This window comes from Panthera tigris, chromosome D4 (genome assembly GCF_018350195.1).
Source record: "Panthera tigris isolate Pti1 chromosome D4, P.tigris_Pti1_mat1.1, whole genome shotgun sequence".
Lineage (NCBI taxonomy): Eukaryota > Metazoa > Chordata > Mammalia > Carnivora > Felidae > Panthera > Panthera tigris.
Genome location: NC_056672.1, coordinates 88,319,159 through 88,335,117, shown reverse-complemented (window position 1 = coordinate 88,335,117; position 15,959 = coordinate 88,319,159). Strand labels below are relative to the sequence as shown.

At 57.8% G+C, this 15,959-nt stretch overlaps 1 protein-coding gene across 1 annotated transcript in view; it reads right to left on the bottom strand.

The window, feature by feature from the left end:
• The window catches only part of LAMC3 (laminin subunit gamma 3), a 56,708-nt gene extending 41,519 nt beyond the window's left edge, over nt 1-15,189 (bottom strand). The window contains exons 1-2 of the mRNA XM_042964567.1: nt 14,817-15,189; nt 910-1,214 (exon numbers count right to left, since the gene is read on the bottom strand). Of these exons, the coding sequence (XP_042820501.1) occupies nt 910-1,214; nt 14,817-15,189 (678 nt within the window). The remainder of the gene's footprint in view (nt 1-909; nt 1,215-14,816) is intronic.
• Between the last annotated feature and the right edge of the window lie 770 nt (nt 15,190-15,959).

The following is a 15,959-nucleotide window of genomic DNA, read 5'->3' as shown; positions in this document are numbered from 1 at the left end:
TGTTCTGGATCTGTCGGGGGTGGAAGGGCCAGCAGTGTTTCCTCAGCACAGAAAACTCAGGGAAGGGACTGGAGGGCTGTCCAACGCCCACAAACATCGAGCAGGCCACCGCGTCTGTAGGTGAAAGGTCAGGGACACACAGGAACATGGACATGCGTGGGTGCCAATACCGGGACAGCCACCAATCTGAGGGGGGGTTTGGATGTCCAGGAGGGCTGGGCGGTTGGGGGTGGGGGGGTCCTGGGTGAACGGACACAGCTACGGGCCTGCTATCTCTCGCCATGGGGACGAGAATTACCTTCAGAGCGAGACTGAGCACCTCTTATGTGCCAAGCACTGTGCTGACCACGGTATAGTTGACCGTCTACACGAGGATCTTTCAATTAAATTCATTAACATGAAATAAGACTTAAAATTCAGTTCCTCGGTCAGGCTAGTCTCATTTCAAGTGCTCCATAGACACGTGGCCAGCGGCTGCCATTGGAAGGTACAGTTGGAGACCACTTCTGTCACTGCAGAATGTTCTGGAGAGCACAGAACCGGGACTCTATGGTTCCCAAATTCGTGTTCTTTCCACATTTTTGTTTTTCTTTCTTTTTTGTTTTTAATTCAAAAATATTTTTTACTGTTTATTTTTGAGAGAGAGAGAGAGCGAGCAGGGGAGGGGCAGAGAGAGAGGGAGACAGAGAATCCCAAGCAGGCTCTACACTGTCAGCACGGAGCCCGGTGCGGGGCTCGAACTCACGATCCGCGGGATCACGACCTGAGCCGGAACCGAGACTCGGATGCTTCACCGACTGAGCCACCCAGGGGCCCCTGTGTCCTTTTATTTCCCACTTTCCCGTGTGCCCCCCCCCGCCCCCAGGCCTGGGCATCCCCCCTGCAGCCCCAGCCCTGCTCCTCTCTGACCTGCAACACGGGGCTCTCGTCGAAGTTGTAAGCGCTGGGCCGGCCCTCCAGGGTGGAGAAGGCCACGTTGCCCCCGCTCAGCGGGGAGATGTCGCTGAACTCGGAGGTGCAGAAGGCCACGCGCTCGTCCTCACCGGGGCGCAGGGAGTGGCCCTCGGGCCTGCCGTAGGTCCTCTGGCAGGAGGCACTATAGTACTGGTAGGGTTCCCACGGGCTGCCCGCGTGGGTGCGCTTGTAGATGGCAAAGCTCTCGGGGCGACTGGTGTGGAACTTCAGCCTCACGTAGGTGATCTCGTAGGCTTTCCCTGCGGCAGGAAGACACGGGCCCATTTTACGGAAGGGAAGGGAGGGTCGCGGTCCCGGTCCAGGGAGAGCAGCAGGGCAGGGCTGTGTAAACGATCTCGGGTGGGTTGGGCCACGACGGAGATGCGATGTCTGTCAGGGGCACGGAGCAGAGAGCGCACAATTCTGGCATACTTCCTAGGCATCTGCTGTCCCTTACTTAGGCCAACTTGCCTCCCTGCACAAGAAGCTGCGTTATAACACCCCCGAGAAGCAGCCAACCCTTTTTGTCCAAAGAGCTCCAGCAACGGGACGTTGCCACATTCTGTAGAAGCCTCCGTGACCATCAGAAAGTTATTTCTTTTGCTACAGCCCAGGAGAACCAACCCTTCCACCTGTGCCTTTGGGCTCATTCCTCCCCAGACCGTGTCCCGACTCCCTCGAACCCTAATGCCACCCTCCAGGTCCCTCTCTTCTTCCAGTGTCCATCGAACTTCTCTTCTGGCCCAAATTTCTCTAGAGAATTCTACATCTGCTTGGCCCCGTGGCCTCAACTCCCAACTCGGGCCCCAGTCCACTGCAATTCAGCTTCTGTGGGCCGCTCCGTAGAAACTGCTCCTGCAAAGCTACCTCACCGACAGCCCTCCGTGGCCACAGCCAGGGGACCCGGCCTTGCCTTACTTCCTGGGGGGCGGGGGGGAGTCCCCAGGCCTCCACGCAGCCCACCCTCCTAGGTCACGCTCCTGGGCTGCTCCTTGGCCCCCCTGCTCATCCCCTCCCCCCCTGCCTCCTCCCCCACCAGCTTTAGCCCTGCTCCCCTCTCCCACGCTGCCGACACCAAGACGGGGGGCTTCGCGCTTCGCGCTTCGGCCCCCACCCTGCCCAGTTCCCACCATCGTGCCCCAGGAGTACCCACAACGATGAATCCAGACCTCCCACGATGACCCCGTGCTGTACTGGAGGCCGGGATGGGCAGGAGGGCTGTGAGTGGGGTGCAGAGGGGGCAGGGAGGGAAGGGTCCCTACGTGTTCATCTGTCCTCGGTGCGGGGAGGGGCGGTCAGCGAGCAGTGCTAAGCACAGAAGAACCAAGTACTGCTGGGGGATAGGAAGGAAGGGACAGAACTCACTTCTGGGGCCGGGGGCCGGGCTGGGTGAGTTGGGGGAGGGGGCGGCGGCCTCCACAGTTCACTGAGCATTGGCCCCTCTAAACCAAGTGGGTGTGTAAGTGCAAAACCAGCGGGAAATCAAGGGCTGATTTCGAAGGTGATCTCCCTGCTGCCCAGATGTCCCCACGTGCTCACCACTCCCCTCCTACAGGCCTCCACACGGGTGCCCCTCCTGACAGAGCCTTCCTACATTTAGCCACCCCCCCGACACATTCCAACCCCCCCCCCCCGCGGCTAGGGAGGGGGTCACCACACAATACCTGGGTATCACATTGACTACAACATGGTCTGTCTCTCCCTGCTCATCTCATCAACCTGCATCCCTCACTGGATAGAGCTCAAGACTAGCACGTGCCCTGTCTTTTTAAAAAAAAAAATTTTTTTTTAACATTTATTTATTTTTGAGACAGAGAGAGACAGAGCATGAACAGGGGAGGGGCAGAGAGAGAGGGAGACACAGAATTGGAAGCAGGCTCCAGGCTCCGAGCCATCAGCCCAGAGCCTGACGCGGGGCTCGAACTCACGGACCGCGAGATCGTGACCCGAGTCGAAGTCGGACGCTCAACCGACCGAGCCACCCAGGCACCCCATCCCTGTCTTTTTTAAACTTGGCCACCCCAGTGCCTCGCAAAGTGCCAACACCCGGCAGGCACCCAGGAGTGTCTACGCACGTGTAAACAGATGAACAAGTGGCCACAGGTCCTACCATCGCTGGTAGCCACCCACCCCTGGGAGCAGCACGAGTGTGTCCTCTCTTCCTTCCCAAATCTGCTTTCTTCCCTCTGCCCGGGTCCCAGATGCTCCCAGAGGCCCGCCCGGCTGCCTGCAGTCTTCCCCACCGAGGAGGCATCACTACAGTCCTCTGCTTAAATACGTTGGTCCTATGGGGGCGCCCGGCTGGCTCAGTCGGCTGAGCGTCTGACTCTTCGGTTTAGGCTAAGGTCATGATCTCATGCTCCGTGAGTTCAAGCCCTGCGTCAGGCTCTGCACTGCTTAGATCCTCTCTCCGCCCCTCCCCTGCTCATGCGCACTCTCTCTCTCTCTCTCAAAATAAAAAAAATAAACATTAAAAAAAGATACACGTTGGTCCCACGTAAGTGGTAAAACTATAAGACTCTTAGAAGAAAACACAGCGGCACACCTTTGTGACTTGGGCTGGGCAAAGCCTTCTTAGATGTGACACCAAAAACACACGTGACAGAAGCAAAAATGGACACAGTGGACTTGAGCAAAGTCAAAAGCGTCTGTGTTTCTGAAGACACTATTGAGAAAACGAAAACCCACAGGATGGGAGAAGATATTTGCCAGTTATACATCTGATAAGGGATTTACCTAGAATACGTAAACGATCCTTACAACTCAACGATAAAAAAATCAAATAGCCCAATTAAAAAAAAAAAAGGGGGGCAAAGGATGTAAACGCATTTCTCCAAAGATTATGCAAATGGCCAATAAGCACATGAGCAGAGGCTCACCGTCACCAGCCGTCAGGGACACGCAAATCAAAACCATAACGAGTGACCACACGCACTGGGAAGGCGATAATCAACACCGATAGTAACAAGTGGTGACGAAGGGCTGGAGACACTGGAACCCTCCCACAGGGCTGGTGGCAATGCAAGATGGCGGCTGCTGCGGAAGGACAGCCCGATGGGTCCTCAGAAGGGTAACACAGAAATACCGTATGACGCGGCCGTCCCACCCCTGGGCGTGTACCCCAGCAAAATGAAAACACGTGTCTACACAAACGCGCACGGACGTTCACCGCAGCATTACTCAAAACAGCCAAAGAGTGGAAACGACTCAAATGTTTGTCAGCTGACAAACGAATCAATAAAATGTGCCGTGTCACCCAATGGAACATGATTTGGTACCAAAAGGGAAACGACGTTCTGAAAATACGCCGTGATGTGGAGCAGCCTCCGAAACAGTACGGTAAATGAAAGAGGCTAATCACAAAAGACAACACGCTGTAAGATTCCCCTTATACTGAATGTCCCGAGTAGGCAAAGGCAGAAAGTATATTTGTGGTTGTCAGGGTGGAGGGGGACATAGTGGAGACTGGGGGACACTGCGAATGGGTACAGCGTTTTCTTTTAGGGGTGATGAAATGCTCCCAGAGTGACTGTGGGAATGGGTACACCTCTCTATGAACAGACTAAAAGCCACTGAACTGCACACTTTATGTTATTTACATATTTTTTAAGGAGGCTTCATACCCGGCCCAGAGCCCAGGGTGGGGCTTGAACTCACGACCTTGAGGTCAAGACCTGAGCTGAGATCAAGAGTTGGGATGCTGAACCAACTGAGTCACCCAGGTGCCCCTGAATTGTACAGTTCAAATGGGTGGGTTGAGGGGCGCCTGGGTGGCTCAGTCGGCGGAGTCGGTCCCACTCGGGTCACGATCTCATGGTTCAGGGGTTTGAGCCCCGCATCGGGCTCTGCAGTGACAGCTCGGAGCCTGGAGCCTGCTTCCGATTCTGTGTCTCCTTCTCTCTCTGCCCCTCCCCTGCTCACACTCCGTCTCTCTCTCTCTCTCTCAAAAATAAATAACCATTAAAAAACAATTTAACAAATGGGTGAATTATATGATGAATTATATCTCCCTAAAGCTGTTACATCTATTTTTAAGAATGGGACCTCACATGCATTAGGATGGCCACAATTAGAGGGGAAAAAACACACATTGACAGGTGTCGGCGAGGACGTAGAGAAACTGAAACCTCGTGCGTGGTTTATGGGAACGTACAATGGGGTACTCACTACGAAAAAGTACTCACAGCAGGAATTTCCGTACGATCCAGCAATGGGGGTATATATCCCAAAGAACTGAAAGCATGGATTCAAACAGATATCTGCACACCGAACTCACAGCGGCACGATTCACAATAGCCAGAAGGTAAAAAGAAAACCCGCGTGTCCACTGGTGGATGACGGATAAACAAAGCGTGGTCTATCCACACCAGCATTATGCCGCCTTGAGAAGGAAGGAAATCGTCACACACGTTAATTACAACTTGGACGGACCCTGAGGACATCATGCTGAGTGAAATACGCCAGCCACAGACAAATACTATGATTCCACCAGATATGAGCCGTCAAGTTCATAGACACGGGAAGGAGGGCGGCGGGGGCCAGAAGCCAGGGTCGGGGGAGGCGTGGCGAGGGGTCAGCGTACAACGGGAACAGACTTTCAGTTCAGCAGAAACTGATACACGGCGTGATGGTCGCACAACAACACAGATGTGCTTGTCGTGTGTATTCAGCACAATAAAAGAAAGGGTGGGGAACGTTATCTCCATACACAAGCTCTTTGAAAAGGCAGTTTGGTGGGACGGATGGGATGCGGAGCCATGAAAAAATCCCTTGCCTCTGGGAAAATCATCCCGCTTTGGGGAATTCAAACAAGAAAAGGAGCCTCAACGCATGAAAACGTTCATCCAGGCGTTTCTTAGAACGGGAGACAAACGGGAACCGTCAGAGCCCAATAAATGACGCGATATCATTTCGCAGGGTGACCGAAGCCACAGAAACAGCTGACAGTGAGCTTGTAATACACGGGGAAAAGTTTAAGCCAAAATGTTGACTAGTAAGACACGGAATCATATGCTCAGAATCCTCAGATTGCATTTTAAAATCCCCCAAAGAGGGGCGCCTGGGTGGCTTGGTCGGTTAAGCGTCCGACTTCGGCTCAGGTCATGATCTCACGATCCGTGAGTTCGAGCCCCGCGTCGGGCTCTGTGCTGACAGCTCAGAGCCTGGAGCCTGTTTCAGATTCTGTGTCTCCCTCTCTCTCTGCCCCTCCCTGTTCATGCTCTGTCTCTCTCTGTCTCAAAAATAAATAAACGTTAAAAAAAATGTTAAAAAAAAAATTAAAAACAAAAAAATCCCCCAAAGAACAGGCAGGAGAGAGAGACATCAGACGAGTAAGTGTGGCCGTCCTCAGGCCAGAGGGCTGTGAGTGACTGTTTTCCTTTTTAACTGTTCTACATTTTCCTGATTTTCTCTCGCAAAGCTTGCTCTAGGGGCGCCTGGGTGGCTCCTTCTGTTAAACGTCCGACTTCGGCTCAGGTCGCGATCTCACGGTTCGTGAGTTCGAGCCCCGCGTCGGGCTCCGTGCTGACGGCTGGGAGCCTGGAGCCTGCTTCGGAATCTGTGTCTCCCTCTCTCTCTGCCCTTCCCCAGGTCACGTTCTGTCTCTCTCTCTCAACAATAAATAAACATTAAAAAACATTTTTTAATAATAAATTTTTTTTTTTTTAAAGCTTGGTCTAATTTAAAAACTGGAGAAAACACATAAATTTTTTTTTTTTTTTTTTTTTTTTGCAAAGCAACCACCTTGCCGTGTTCTGTCTCAAAATGTTTTTCAAAGTTCGGCTACAGCACAGCTGGGCATCCTAACTCCAAGTGCCTGAGAAGAAAGCATGTGTCGCAAACCGAGTGAGCGTCTGGTGGCCGCTTCTGTGCCGGGTAGGCTTCAGGCTCCGGGACCAGGCAGGGACTTAGCCCAGATGTGGCTTTCACGAAAGCACGCTGGGTGGAGGCGGCTGCGGGTCTGACGGCCCAGACTCCTCCGTAAACATCTAGCAGCCAGACACGTCGCGGGAGGGGAGCCTGGAGCCACTTAAAAGGTAGCTGGCAGCTAGAAGCGTGATTGGAAAAAGGCAGTCACTGGGATCTCGTGCGAGGGGGAAACATCACGCACTAGGAAACATCACGGCTTTTCCTCTTCCTTGCCAAGCCGGGAGGTGAGAGGAGACACAGGAACATCACAGAGACGCGGCAGGGACTTTCTGTTACAAGAGTTAATTAGAAGGGCCAAGAAAAACAACTTAATCCCAGCTTTGTGATGAAAAGGTTTCTGCCAAAGGCAACCCGAAGGCTGGGGAAGGAAGCGGCCCCGAGATCTTCTAAACAGCGACAAGAATTAAACGTGCAGCTTTAGCCCGCACCCTTGCGAGCTCCAGGGGATGACGAGGCTTCAGGGTGGTTAGGAGAGGTGTGTCCCCTTCAGGAAAACGGCCAGAATGTCATCCGCAACCCTTCACTGGGGACAACGCTGCTTGGGAGCACACAGATCTCACCTCCTAGCAGCCCAATATGCTGTTCCCTCTGCCTGCATGCTGTTCTCTCGGCTCCTTACCTGGCTGGCTCCGCCGCATCCCTCTGCTCCCTCTGCTCATCCCTCTGGCTCAGCCGACTGACCACATGCCCCAACCGCAGCCTGATGTGGAATGCCCTTCTTCCCACGAACCCCGGCCGATGGCTACTCACCCCTAGAGCTGTGGGTTTGGATGGCTCATCAGTGCTCCCCCAGCCTCCCTGGGCTTCTTTATCCTGTTCTGGAAAGACCTGCCCATCTCTCCCACTAGTCTGTGACCCTCTCGGGGCAGGGGATGGGAATCCCTAGAGCTGAGCACAGTGCCCGGCACACAGTAGGTGCTCAATAAATGCGTGCCATATGAGCAGGTAAAGCTCATGATTTATACCTTCAAGGAGTTTATAATCCAGTGAGTGCGTTGAGACAGGCAGGCCTGACAAGGCCACTGATATCGCAAGCTGCGACCCCTGGATGTGTCTGTTTAACAACAGCCAGCATTTAGTGAGCACCCCCTGTATGCCGGGCACCATGCTCCATGCTTTACTCATACCGTGCGGCTGAGATCCCCAGTTTCATCACTGCACGTGTTTTACTAACAAGGAGCCTGAGGCTTGGGCAGGAGAAAGGGACTCGCCCCACCTCACGCAGAAAATAGCTGAGTCTCTCTCTACTCGACTGCGGGTTCGTCTGTCCCCAGAGTCACTGCCCCGAACGAGGCCACCACCTGTTCAGTAATCTGTGGGTGCTCGGACAGAAGGGGCTGTCCGGGAAAGGGGCGCGGGTACCCACGACGACCGCGGAGGCTGCCCAGACCGGCACCACGAGCACCAAGCCGTGCCCCCTCCAGCCAGCTGGGACGTGAAGCCCATCAGGACTGACACCAGGGCAGTCCCAAAACCAACCGGCCCACATCCGGCACTGACCAAGCAGAATGAGCTCAGAACAGAGAGGCTTATTTTGGGAAAGTGGAAACAAAACAAAGCCCTTTAATTGGAGCCATCTGGGAAGCAGTGGCCCGGGGGGTGGGACCGGAGAGGGCAGGGTGGAGAGCGGAGCCGGGAATGTGTGGGCGAAGCTGCCCAGCCCACTGTGGGCATGAGAACCAGGTGGGGAGAGCTGCTCCCAGCCTCGGGGGTGGGGACGGGGTAGGGGGGATTCGCTTGGCCCCATTTCATGGTCATCCACCGTTCCCGGCTTCCTCTCCCACCCGGGCTCTTGGCAATTTGGGGCTCGGTGGGTCCCGTGAGGAGCTGGGGAATCCCCACGACCACAATGCCAGGCACCATGAGAGCCTGGCTGACTGAGGGCCGGGCCTGTCACAGTTTTCTCCTCTTTGGACCAAGGGTCTAAACCCTAACTATGGATCAAGACCATCAAGCATGTTGTCTAACCCTGGGAAGAGCAAAAGCTTTATGTCTGATGGATTATTGCTGAGGGCTTTGTGTTAAGAAGGATCCCGAGGTCCAGTCTGATCTGAGATGCGGCTGAAATGAATAAACCACACATGTGCAGGGCGTTCAAGACCACTGCAAGAAAGCAGGAAGTGATGGGAGCAGGGGAGGGCTGAGTGAAAATGACAGAGAGGAGAGCAAACGCGAAGGATATCCCAGAGAACGCTCTAGAATTCTGGTCAATGCTTGAAGTCCAGGGAGGAAGGGAAGAATTACAGCTGACACCCAAGTTTCTTGCTCTGGTGCCTGGAGAGCCGAGAGAATGCCTTGACTTTGTACTTGGAAATGCACATACAAGTTGGCGTCTTGGAAATGCACATACAAGTTGGCGTCTTAACCAGCTTTAAGCACACAGTTCACCAGGGGTAAGTATATTCACACTGTTGTGCAGCCATCCCCCCGCCCCCCCATCTAGAATTCTTTTCATCTTCCTGAACTGAGAGTCCTCACCCCGTAGACTGCTCTCCGCTCCCTCCCCCTCCCAGCCCCTGGTGCCCACACTTCTACCTCTGTCTTTATGAATTAGGCTATTCTAGAGGCCTCAGACAAGCGAATTCATACAGCCTTTGTCCTTCTGTGTCTGGCTTATGTCACTCAGTGTCGTCCCCCAGGTTCACCCCTGTTGTGGCAGGTGTCAGAATCTCCTTCCTTTTCAAGGCTGAATAACAGTCCACTGCGCGTCTATACCACGCTTCATGTATTCATCCCACTGTCCACGGACACTTGGGTGGCTTCCAGTCTGTCTGTTGTGATGCGTGCTGCCGTGAACGCGACTGCCTTTCCTTTGGGACCCGAGGCTTGAGGCCGGCGTGACACCCGGGGGCCGACATTCAGGACGATGTTCAAATTGCCCAGTCAAGGGCGCTCAGGTGGGAGACCACGAGACAGGTGCAGGGGGAGGCCCGAATGTCCACTGTGATTCCAGGAGGCGCGGCCAGAACATTCCTGGTGGCAGGGCTGGCGTGGAGATGCGGGAGGGCGGGGGACGGGAGGGTGAAGTGGCCGGAGTAAGGCCACGAGGAGGGCTGGGGCCCTTGTGAACGCCACAAGCTTAGGCGTTCGGGATGGGTCTACACTGCCGGGAAGTCAGGCACTCACGCATTCAAGCGCTCGCCTTCCCTGTTCCCAGCGAGGAAACGTGGCATGGCCGTGATGTGCCGGGGTTCACATCGGCCTCCACCACTTACCTACCTGCCCTGCGGCCTTGGGCAAAATACCCAACCTCTAACCTCCCTCGGGTGAACCGGGCAAGCGACTTGAACGCACCGCCTCGCCTTCCTTTCCTATTTTTTTTTGGGGGGGGGGGTGGGCAGAATGGGCATCATAATAACAGGGCTTAGGAGCAAAGGCCTGCAAAGCGCCTGGAACAGTCCCAGGCAGGCAGCATGTACGTGACTGAATGTTAGCTGCTGTTCATTCATTTACCCGACCGATAGTTACCGAGCCCCCCCTGCACAGGGGGTCTGTGCCAAGGGTCGTGGTGCAGCTGTGACAACAGGCATTCCCTCTGCAACGCAGAGCGAGTGAGCGACACAAGCCCACACCTCAGAGCAGCGCGGTCTCCTGCGAAGGGGGCAAGGGCGGGGGGCGGCCTGGAGGAGGGCACCTCTAAGCTGAGCGGGGCAGACAATGGCTCGTCCGCTGCCGCATCCCCAGGGCCCGGCACGGGGCCCGGCACACAGGAGGAGCTCCGTTGAGCCCACTCCTGCAAACCCTGGGTCGGCCCTGGGCCCAGGGGCTGGTGCTTCTGCGGGTGGAGGCAAACCAAGGCTGCTGCCTTGACCCCTGACCTGCATAGAGCCCAGCGTTTCAGCCAGAACCTCCAGGGAGACGGAAGGAGGGCCTGCCCCCACCCCCCCACCCGGAACTGGCCCCAGCCAACGCAAACACGGCCTCCCCCTCGACAGGAAGACGCAAGGCGGCCAAAACTCAGGAGACACAGCTGGCTTCAGGGCTCCGCAGGGGCCGGCAGGGTCCTCCTGACATCCAGCCCCCACCCAGGCCCGGCCCCCCTGTCTCCTTGTCCCCTCCACTCCGGCCAGCCAGGACACCGGGTCCAAGAACACACGGAGCGGTCCCTTGGCTCCCCTGTGCTGTCCCCTTGACCTGAAATGTCCTTTGCTCTTTTGCCAGCTCCCGCCACCCTTTAGGTCTCAGTGAGGCCGGCTAACTCCACGTGTATTCCCAGAGCATAAATCCTCATCAGCGTCATCCTCTGGCAGACAGGACCCCAAGGCCAGGACAGCCCGGGCTCGGTAAACGGCCAGCCAACTGACCGAATGCGCGGAGAAAGCCTGTCCACCGGCAGTCGGACCTGAGGCTGGAGAGGGATCAGGCAAAGCCCACCCGCCTTATTCCTGCAACCGCCCCCTCTTGAGGGCTCAGAGCTCGTCTGCTTGGGGACTCGAGGGTGTCCAAGCTAGGAGGGAGACTCCCCCTCCCCCCCGCCAAAAGCCAAGGCTCACACCTGCCTGACTTGGCCGCTTATCATTCCCGAGGGCAGCACAGCCTGGCCGGGATCCCAGGGTCTGCCATTTACTGGCTGCATGACCCTGGACAACTGACTTGACATTCAGGGCCTCAGTTTCCCTGCCTGTAAAGGAGTTCAGGCTGGGCTGGGGCTCTTAGCACTAGGTGGGAGCCTCCCGAATAGTGTCTCTTATTCCCAGGGACCATGCACCTCCCCCCAACACCCTCCCCCCACCCACCCCCCCCCCGCCCCCGCCCCAGCCTGCCTGCTTCCCTGGGCCTGGGTGGAGGGCTAGGAGCCGCCAGACCCTGCTGCTGCCTTTCATCCCAGACAGGAAGGCTCGGCTTAGCGACTCTGGGATTTGGAACAGATGTCTGCAAGCTCACAGGGGGCTGGGAAAGCAGCGACCTCCATCCCGGGGCTGACCGGCCCTCCCCTCCCTCCCCTGCCCCTCACCCCACTCCCTCTGGGGGCCCCAGGCCAGAGCCATCCACCCATTCTCCCCTCCCAGGAGCCCCAAGCGGGGGGGCGGGGGGATAGAGCCCCCAGAGGCGGCCTGGGTGCCGGGAGGAGAGGTTGGAGGCCTCCACTGGGGACACCCTGAAAACCCCGATATTATGCAATCCGCAGCTTAGCATGGCGCAAACCAAACTTGAACGGAACCCAAAATGGGCTCAGTCTGGGGCCGCGGCGGGGGCCCTGGCGCCCCCGGCGCGTCAACAGGGCCCGGGGTCAGGACATCTTTTGGGAGCCAGCCCGGCAAGCATTTCTCAGCCCTTTGGGCAGAGGTCACCCCCGGGGGTGGGGGGGAACCTCAGCCCTGAGCTGTTCTCAGCAGAGTGACACCGGCCACACACAAGGACTGTCACGGCTCCTGCAAGTACGTGGCCGACCGGAGCTCACAGAACGCGCCCAGGCGGCTGGGAGGCAGCCCGGCTTAGCCCCGCCGTGCAGGGGACGGCGTGGACTCAAAGATGTGGCAGCATTTGCCCGGTGAGCGGCTGGGCTGTGCCCGAGTCCAAAGCTCGTTCTGTGACTTCTCTGTTCTGTCTCTGAGAGCGGACAAATGAGAGCCCTGAGCGGCTGGGCCCAGGGGCTCAGGACCCAGGAGGCCAAGGCGCTATTCATTCAGGCTTCCTTCTTTATTCTTTTTTTTTTTTTTTTTTAACGTTTATTTATTTTTGAGACAGAGAGAGACAGAGCATGAACGGGGGAGGGTCAGAGAGAGAGAGGGAGACACAGAATCCGAAACGGGCTCCAGGCTCTGAGCTGTCAGCACAGAGCCCGACGCGGGGCTCGAAATCACGGACCGCGAGATCGTGACCTGAGCCGAAGTCGGGCGTTCAACCGACTGAGCCACCCAGGCGCCCCTCCTTTATTCTTTAAGCGCCTCCGCAGCCCCCCCCCCATATGCCTGGTGTTGTACCAAGTGACACGACACCGGCTCAGGGGAAGGGGTGTGTGTGTGTGAACGTGCGGGCGAGTAGATGTGTGGGGGCGAGCGTGTGGGCACGAGTGGGTGAGAGTGAGCGGGTAAGAGCGTTTATGAGTGCATGAGTGTCCGCGTGTGCGTGTGTGGATGGGTATCTGAGTGTGAGCAGACGTGTGTGGACGTGAGCGTGAAGCTCCCTGCTGCTAAGGGTTCCCCACACACCTCAGCAAGGTCACACGGCCAAGCACAGGGCCTCGCACACAAGCGCTCGGCCAACGGGAACTGCCCCCGAATCCAAACCCGGGACGCTTCCCACCCTCCCACTTTGTTCCAGCCCGGGCTGAGCCCCTTGCCCGCCCCCCCTGTTCCAATGACACATGTAACACATCAGCCAACCCCCCACCCTCGGTGACGGAACAGCGTGTCTCCCCCACGGCCCCCACCCTGTTCCAGATTCCTTCCCCTGTGGCCTTGGGGTTCTGCCAGCTCCAGCCAGCCAGCTCCCCCAGACTCCCTCCCCACGCTGGTTTCCTGTCACCCGCCTGGGGAGAGACCCCGCCGCCGCCGTCCCAGCCGTCCCATCGAGAAGCCCCATCTAGCAGTCCTGACGGGGCCGGTGCAAGGGGACGAGGCCCCAGATAATGAACTCCGTGGGGCGGCAAGCAACAACTGGCCCGCTCTGCTGAGGGGCTCACTGTCGTCCCCATCCCCCACGTCACTCCGAGATCATTTCCCAGCCCTCCCCAAGATGCTGTCACCCAGGGCTAGGCAGAGCCAATTCTGTTTCAGGGTGGAGCTCGTACAAAGGAATTTACGCTCAGACCTTGGAGATACATGGACGCTCCTTTCCAGTCATTTCATAGCTGTGTGTCTTTGGGCAAAACACGTAACCTCTCTGAGCCTCAGTCTTCTCATCTGGAAACTGGGGACACTCTCCCATAACCGCTTATCCACACCGCTTGGCTGGGGATGTGTTTTGGAATTCAGAATTTTTTAAGGGTTTAGGGAGATCATGCAGTCCTTACACCGCGATTGTGTGAACACCCCCTGCTGGGTTTACCCCCACAGGCTGTACTTAAATGAGATTTCACAAAATGTATGAATATTCACTCCAGGATAAATAAGGTCTATAAATAGCCTCAGGTCAGGTTTAACAGCCAAAAAGAGTCCTAAAAATACTTGAATTTTCAAAGCTTGGGGAGATTTCAAACCCACAGACAAGGGAGTATGAACCAGTGCTCTCCCCTCCTCCCCCCACCCCAGCCAACAGTTGAGGTGCCTAGCTCAGTACCTGGGCCCAAGGAGGATCTGGATTAGGCTAGACGTGAAGGGGGAGGGGATATTCCCATTCCTGAACGGGGTAGGAGTGGGAAGGGAAGGACTGGGTCCAGACTGGGGCAGCTGAGCCCACGGATCTGAGGGCTCTTGTGCTCTGGCTGGGGGGGGGGGGGGGGGGGGGGGGGGCTGTACGTCGGGAGGCATGGGTGGGGCAGGCAGCCTTGCGATCAAGTCCAGCCACCCAACGGCAAGGTGACGCTTGGCTCCTGCTCAGAGGCTAAACCTTCCTGGAGGTGAATGCCTTGGCCCCTCCCATCCCCCCAAATACATCCAGGACCACACACAGCCTCAGGGACTCATGATCCCCACCCCCCCAATCCACCAGATGACAGACCTCCTGCCCTAGAGAGCAGCCTAGTCCACCCCCCTGGGTGGGTCCCCCCTCTACCCACAAAGCTCTGGGTCTAGGAGGGACAACCATTCCTGGGCACCGTCCTTGCATCCAGATCCACCCCTCTGTAAAAAAGGGCTCCGGGGTGGCTTCCCGCCCCTGCCAGCCCCGAGGGGCACCCATCGGTCCACCCTTCCAGCTCCCGGGAGGCTGGGGTGGGGACACAGGCCCCGGCCCTGAGGCCCCCGTAGCTGGCTTCTACAGCCAGCCCGGGGCGCGCAGCACCCCGACGGACGGACGGACGGACGGCAGCCCGGGGGCGAGCCGGCGCTTACCCAGACGGAGGGTGATGTTGACCGAGGTGGGGTACTGTACGCCGAAGGCCATGGACGGGCTCTGCCACCAGGTGCTGTCGTCCTGGCTGTGGAAGTCGGTGAGGTAGGAGGCGTCGTGGTGAAGCTGGGGGTCGTCGGCGTCGCAGCGCTGGCACTGCGCCCCCGCGCCCGGCGCGCCCACGTGGGGGCAGAAGTCCTCGGGCGGGCGGCCGCACGTGTGCGAGGCCTCGGCGCGCCGGCCGAACGCCGCGTTCTCGAACACCGGCAGGCAGCGCTGCGGGCGCCCCGCGCCGTCGTAACACGCGCCCATGCCCGCGCCGGCCGCCCGCGGCGCCAGGAGCGCCAGGCCCAGCAGGACCGCCGCAGCCGCCATGGCCAAGGGCACCGACGCCCCGCGCTCGCCGCCGTGCGCGCCCGGTTCTGCCCGCCCGGCCGGCCGGGCTGCGGTGGGCGCGGACCCGCCTCCCGCGGCGGGCGGGACCCACGGCAGGGTGGGGAGGGGTGGAGAGGCGTGGGGTGGGGAGGGGAGGGGTGGAGACGGGTGGAGAGGAGTGGGGAGGGGTGGGGAGGGGTGGGGGTGGGGGCGGAGAGGGCGGCACCCCCACCTCCCCGGCCGCTCCGTCGCTGGGCGCTCACCCCCACCTGGTGGACGTGCCCGGGAGTGCCCGAGCTGCTTTCTGACCCTGCGGCGGGATCCCGGCCTCTCGGAGCCTCACCGTCCTCGTCTGTAAAATGGGATTGGTAAAGACGCGGGATCGTTTCGGCTCTTCGTGAGATTTCAGTGGCTGCTCGTAACATGGGAACCGCCCCCCAGTGTCTTTTGAGCCCCGGGGCGGGAGGCGGGACATGAGGGTCTCGTCGCCCCGGTTTTTCCCATGACGGATGCGGCAACAAAGTCACCCAAGGCGGAGGGAGGATTCGTGGGATGGTTCCTCACGGTTCCGCCTCCCCATTAACTCTGCAAAGTGCTTCAGCTGCTGATTTCTGTTTGCTCTCAAAGCAGAGATTGTAACCTGATGTTTGTGACCAAGGGTACTTGGTGTCATCACAAGTATCACCTCCGAGGGACCTTCCCTGTGCCCCTCCCCCCACTCTCCCCATTTGCTCTGCGTTCATTAAAATTAGTAAATCACAAGTGGCGCC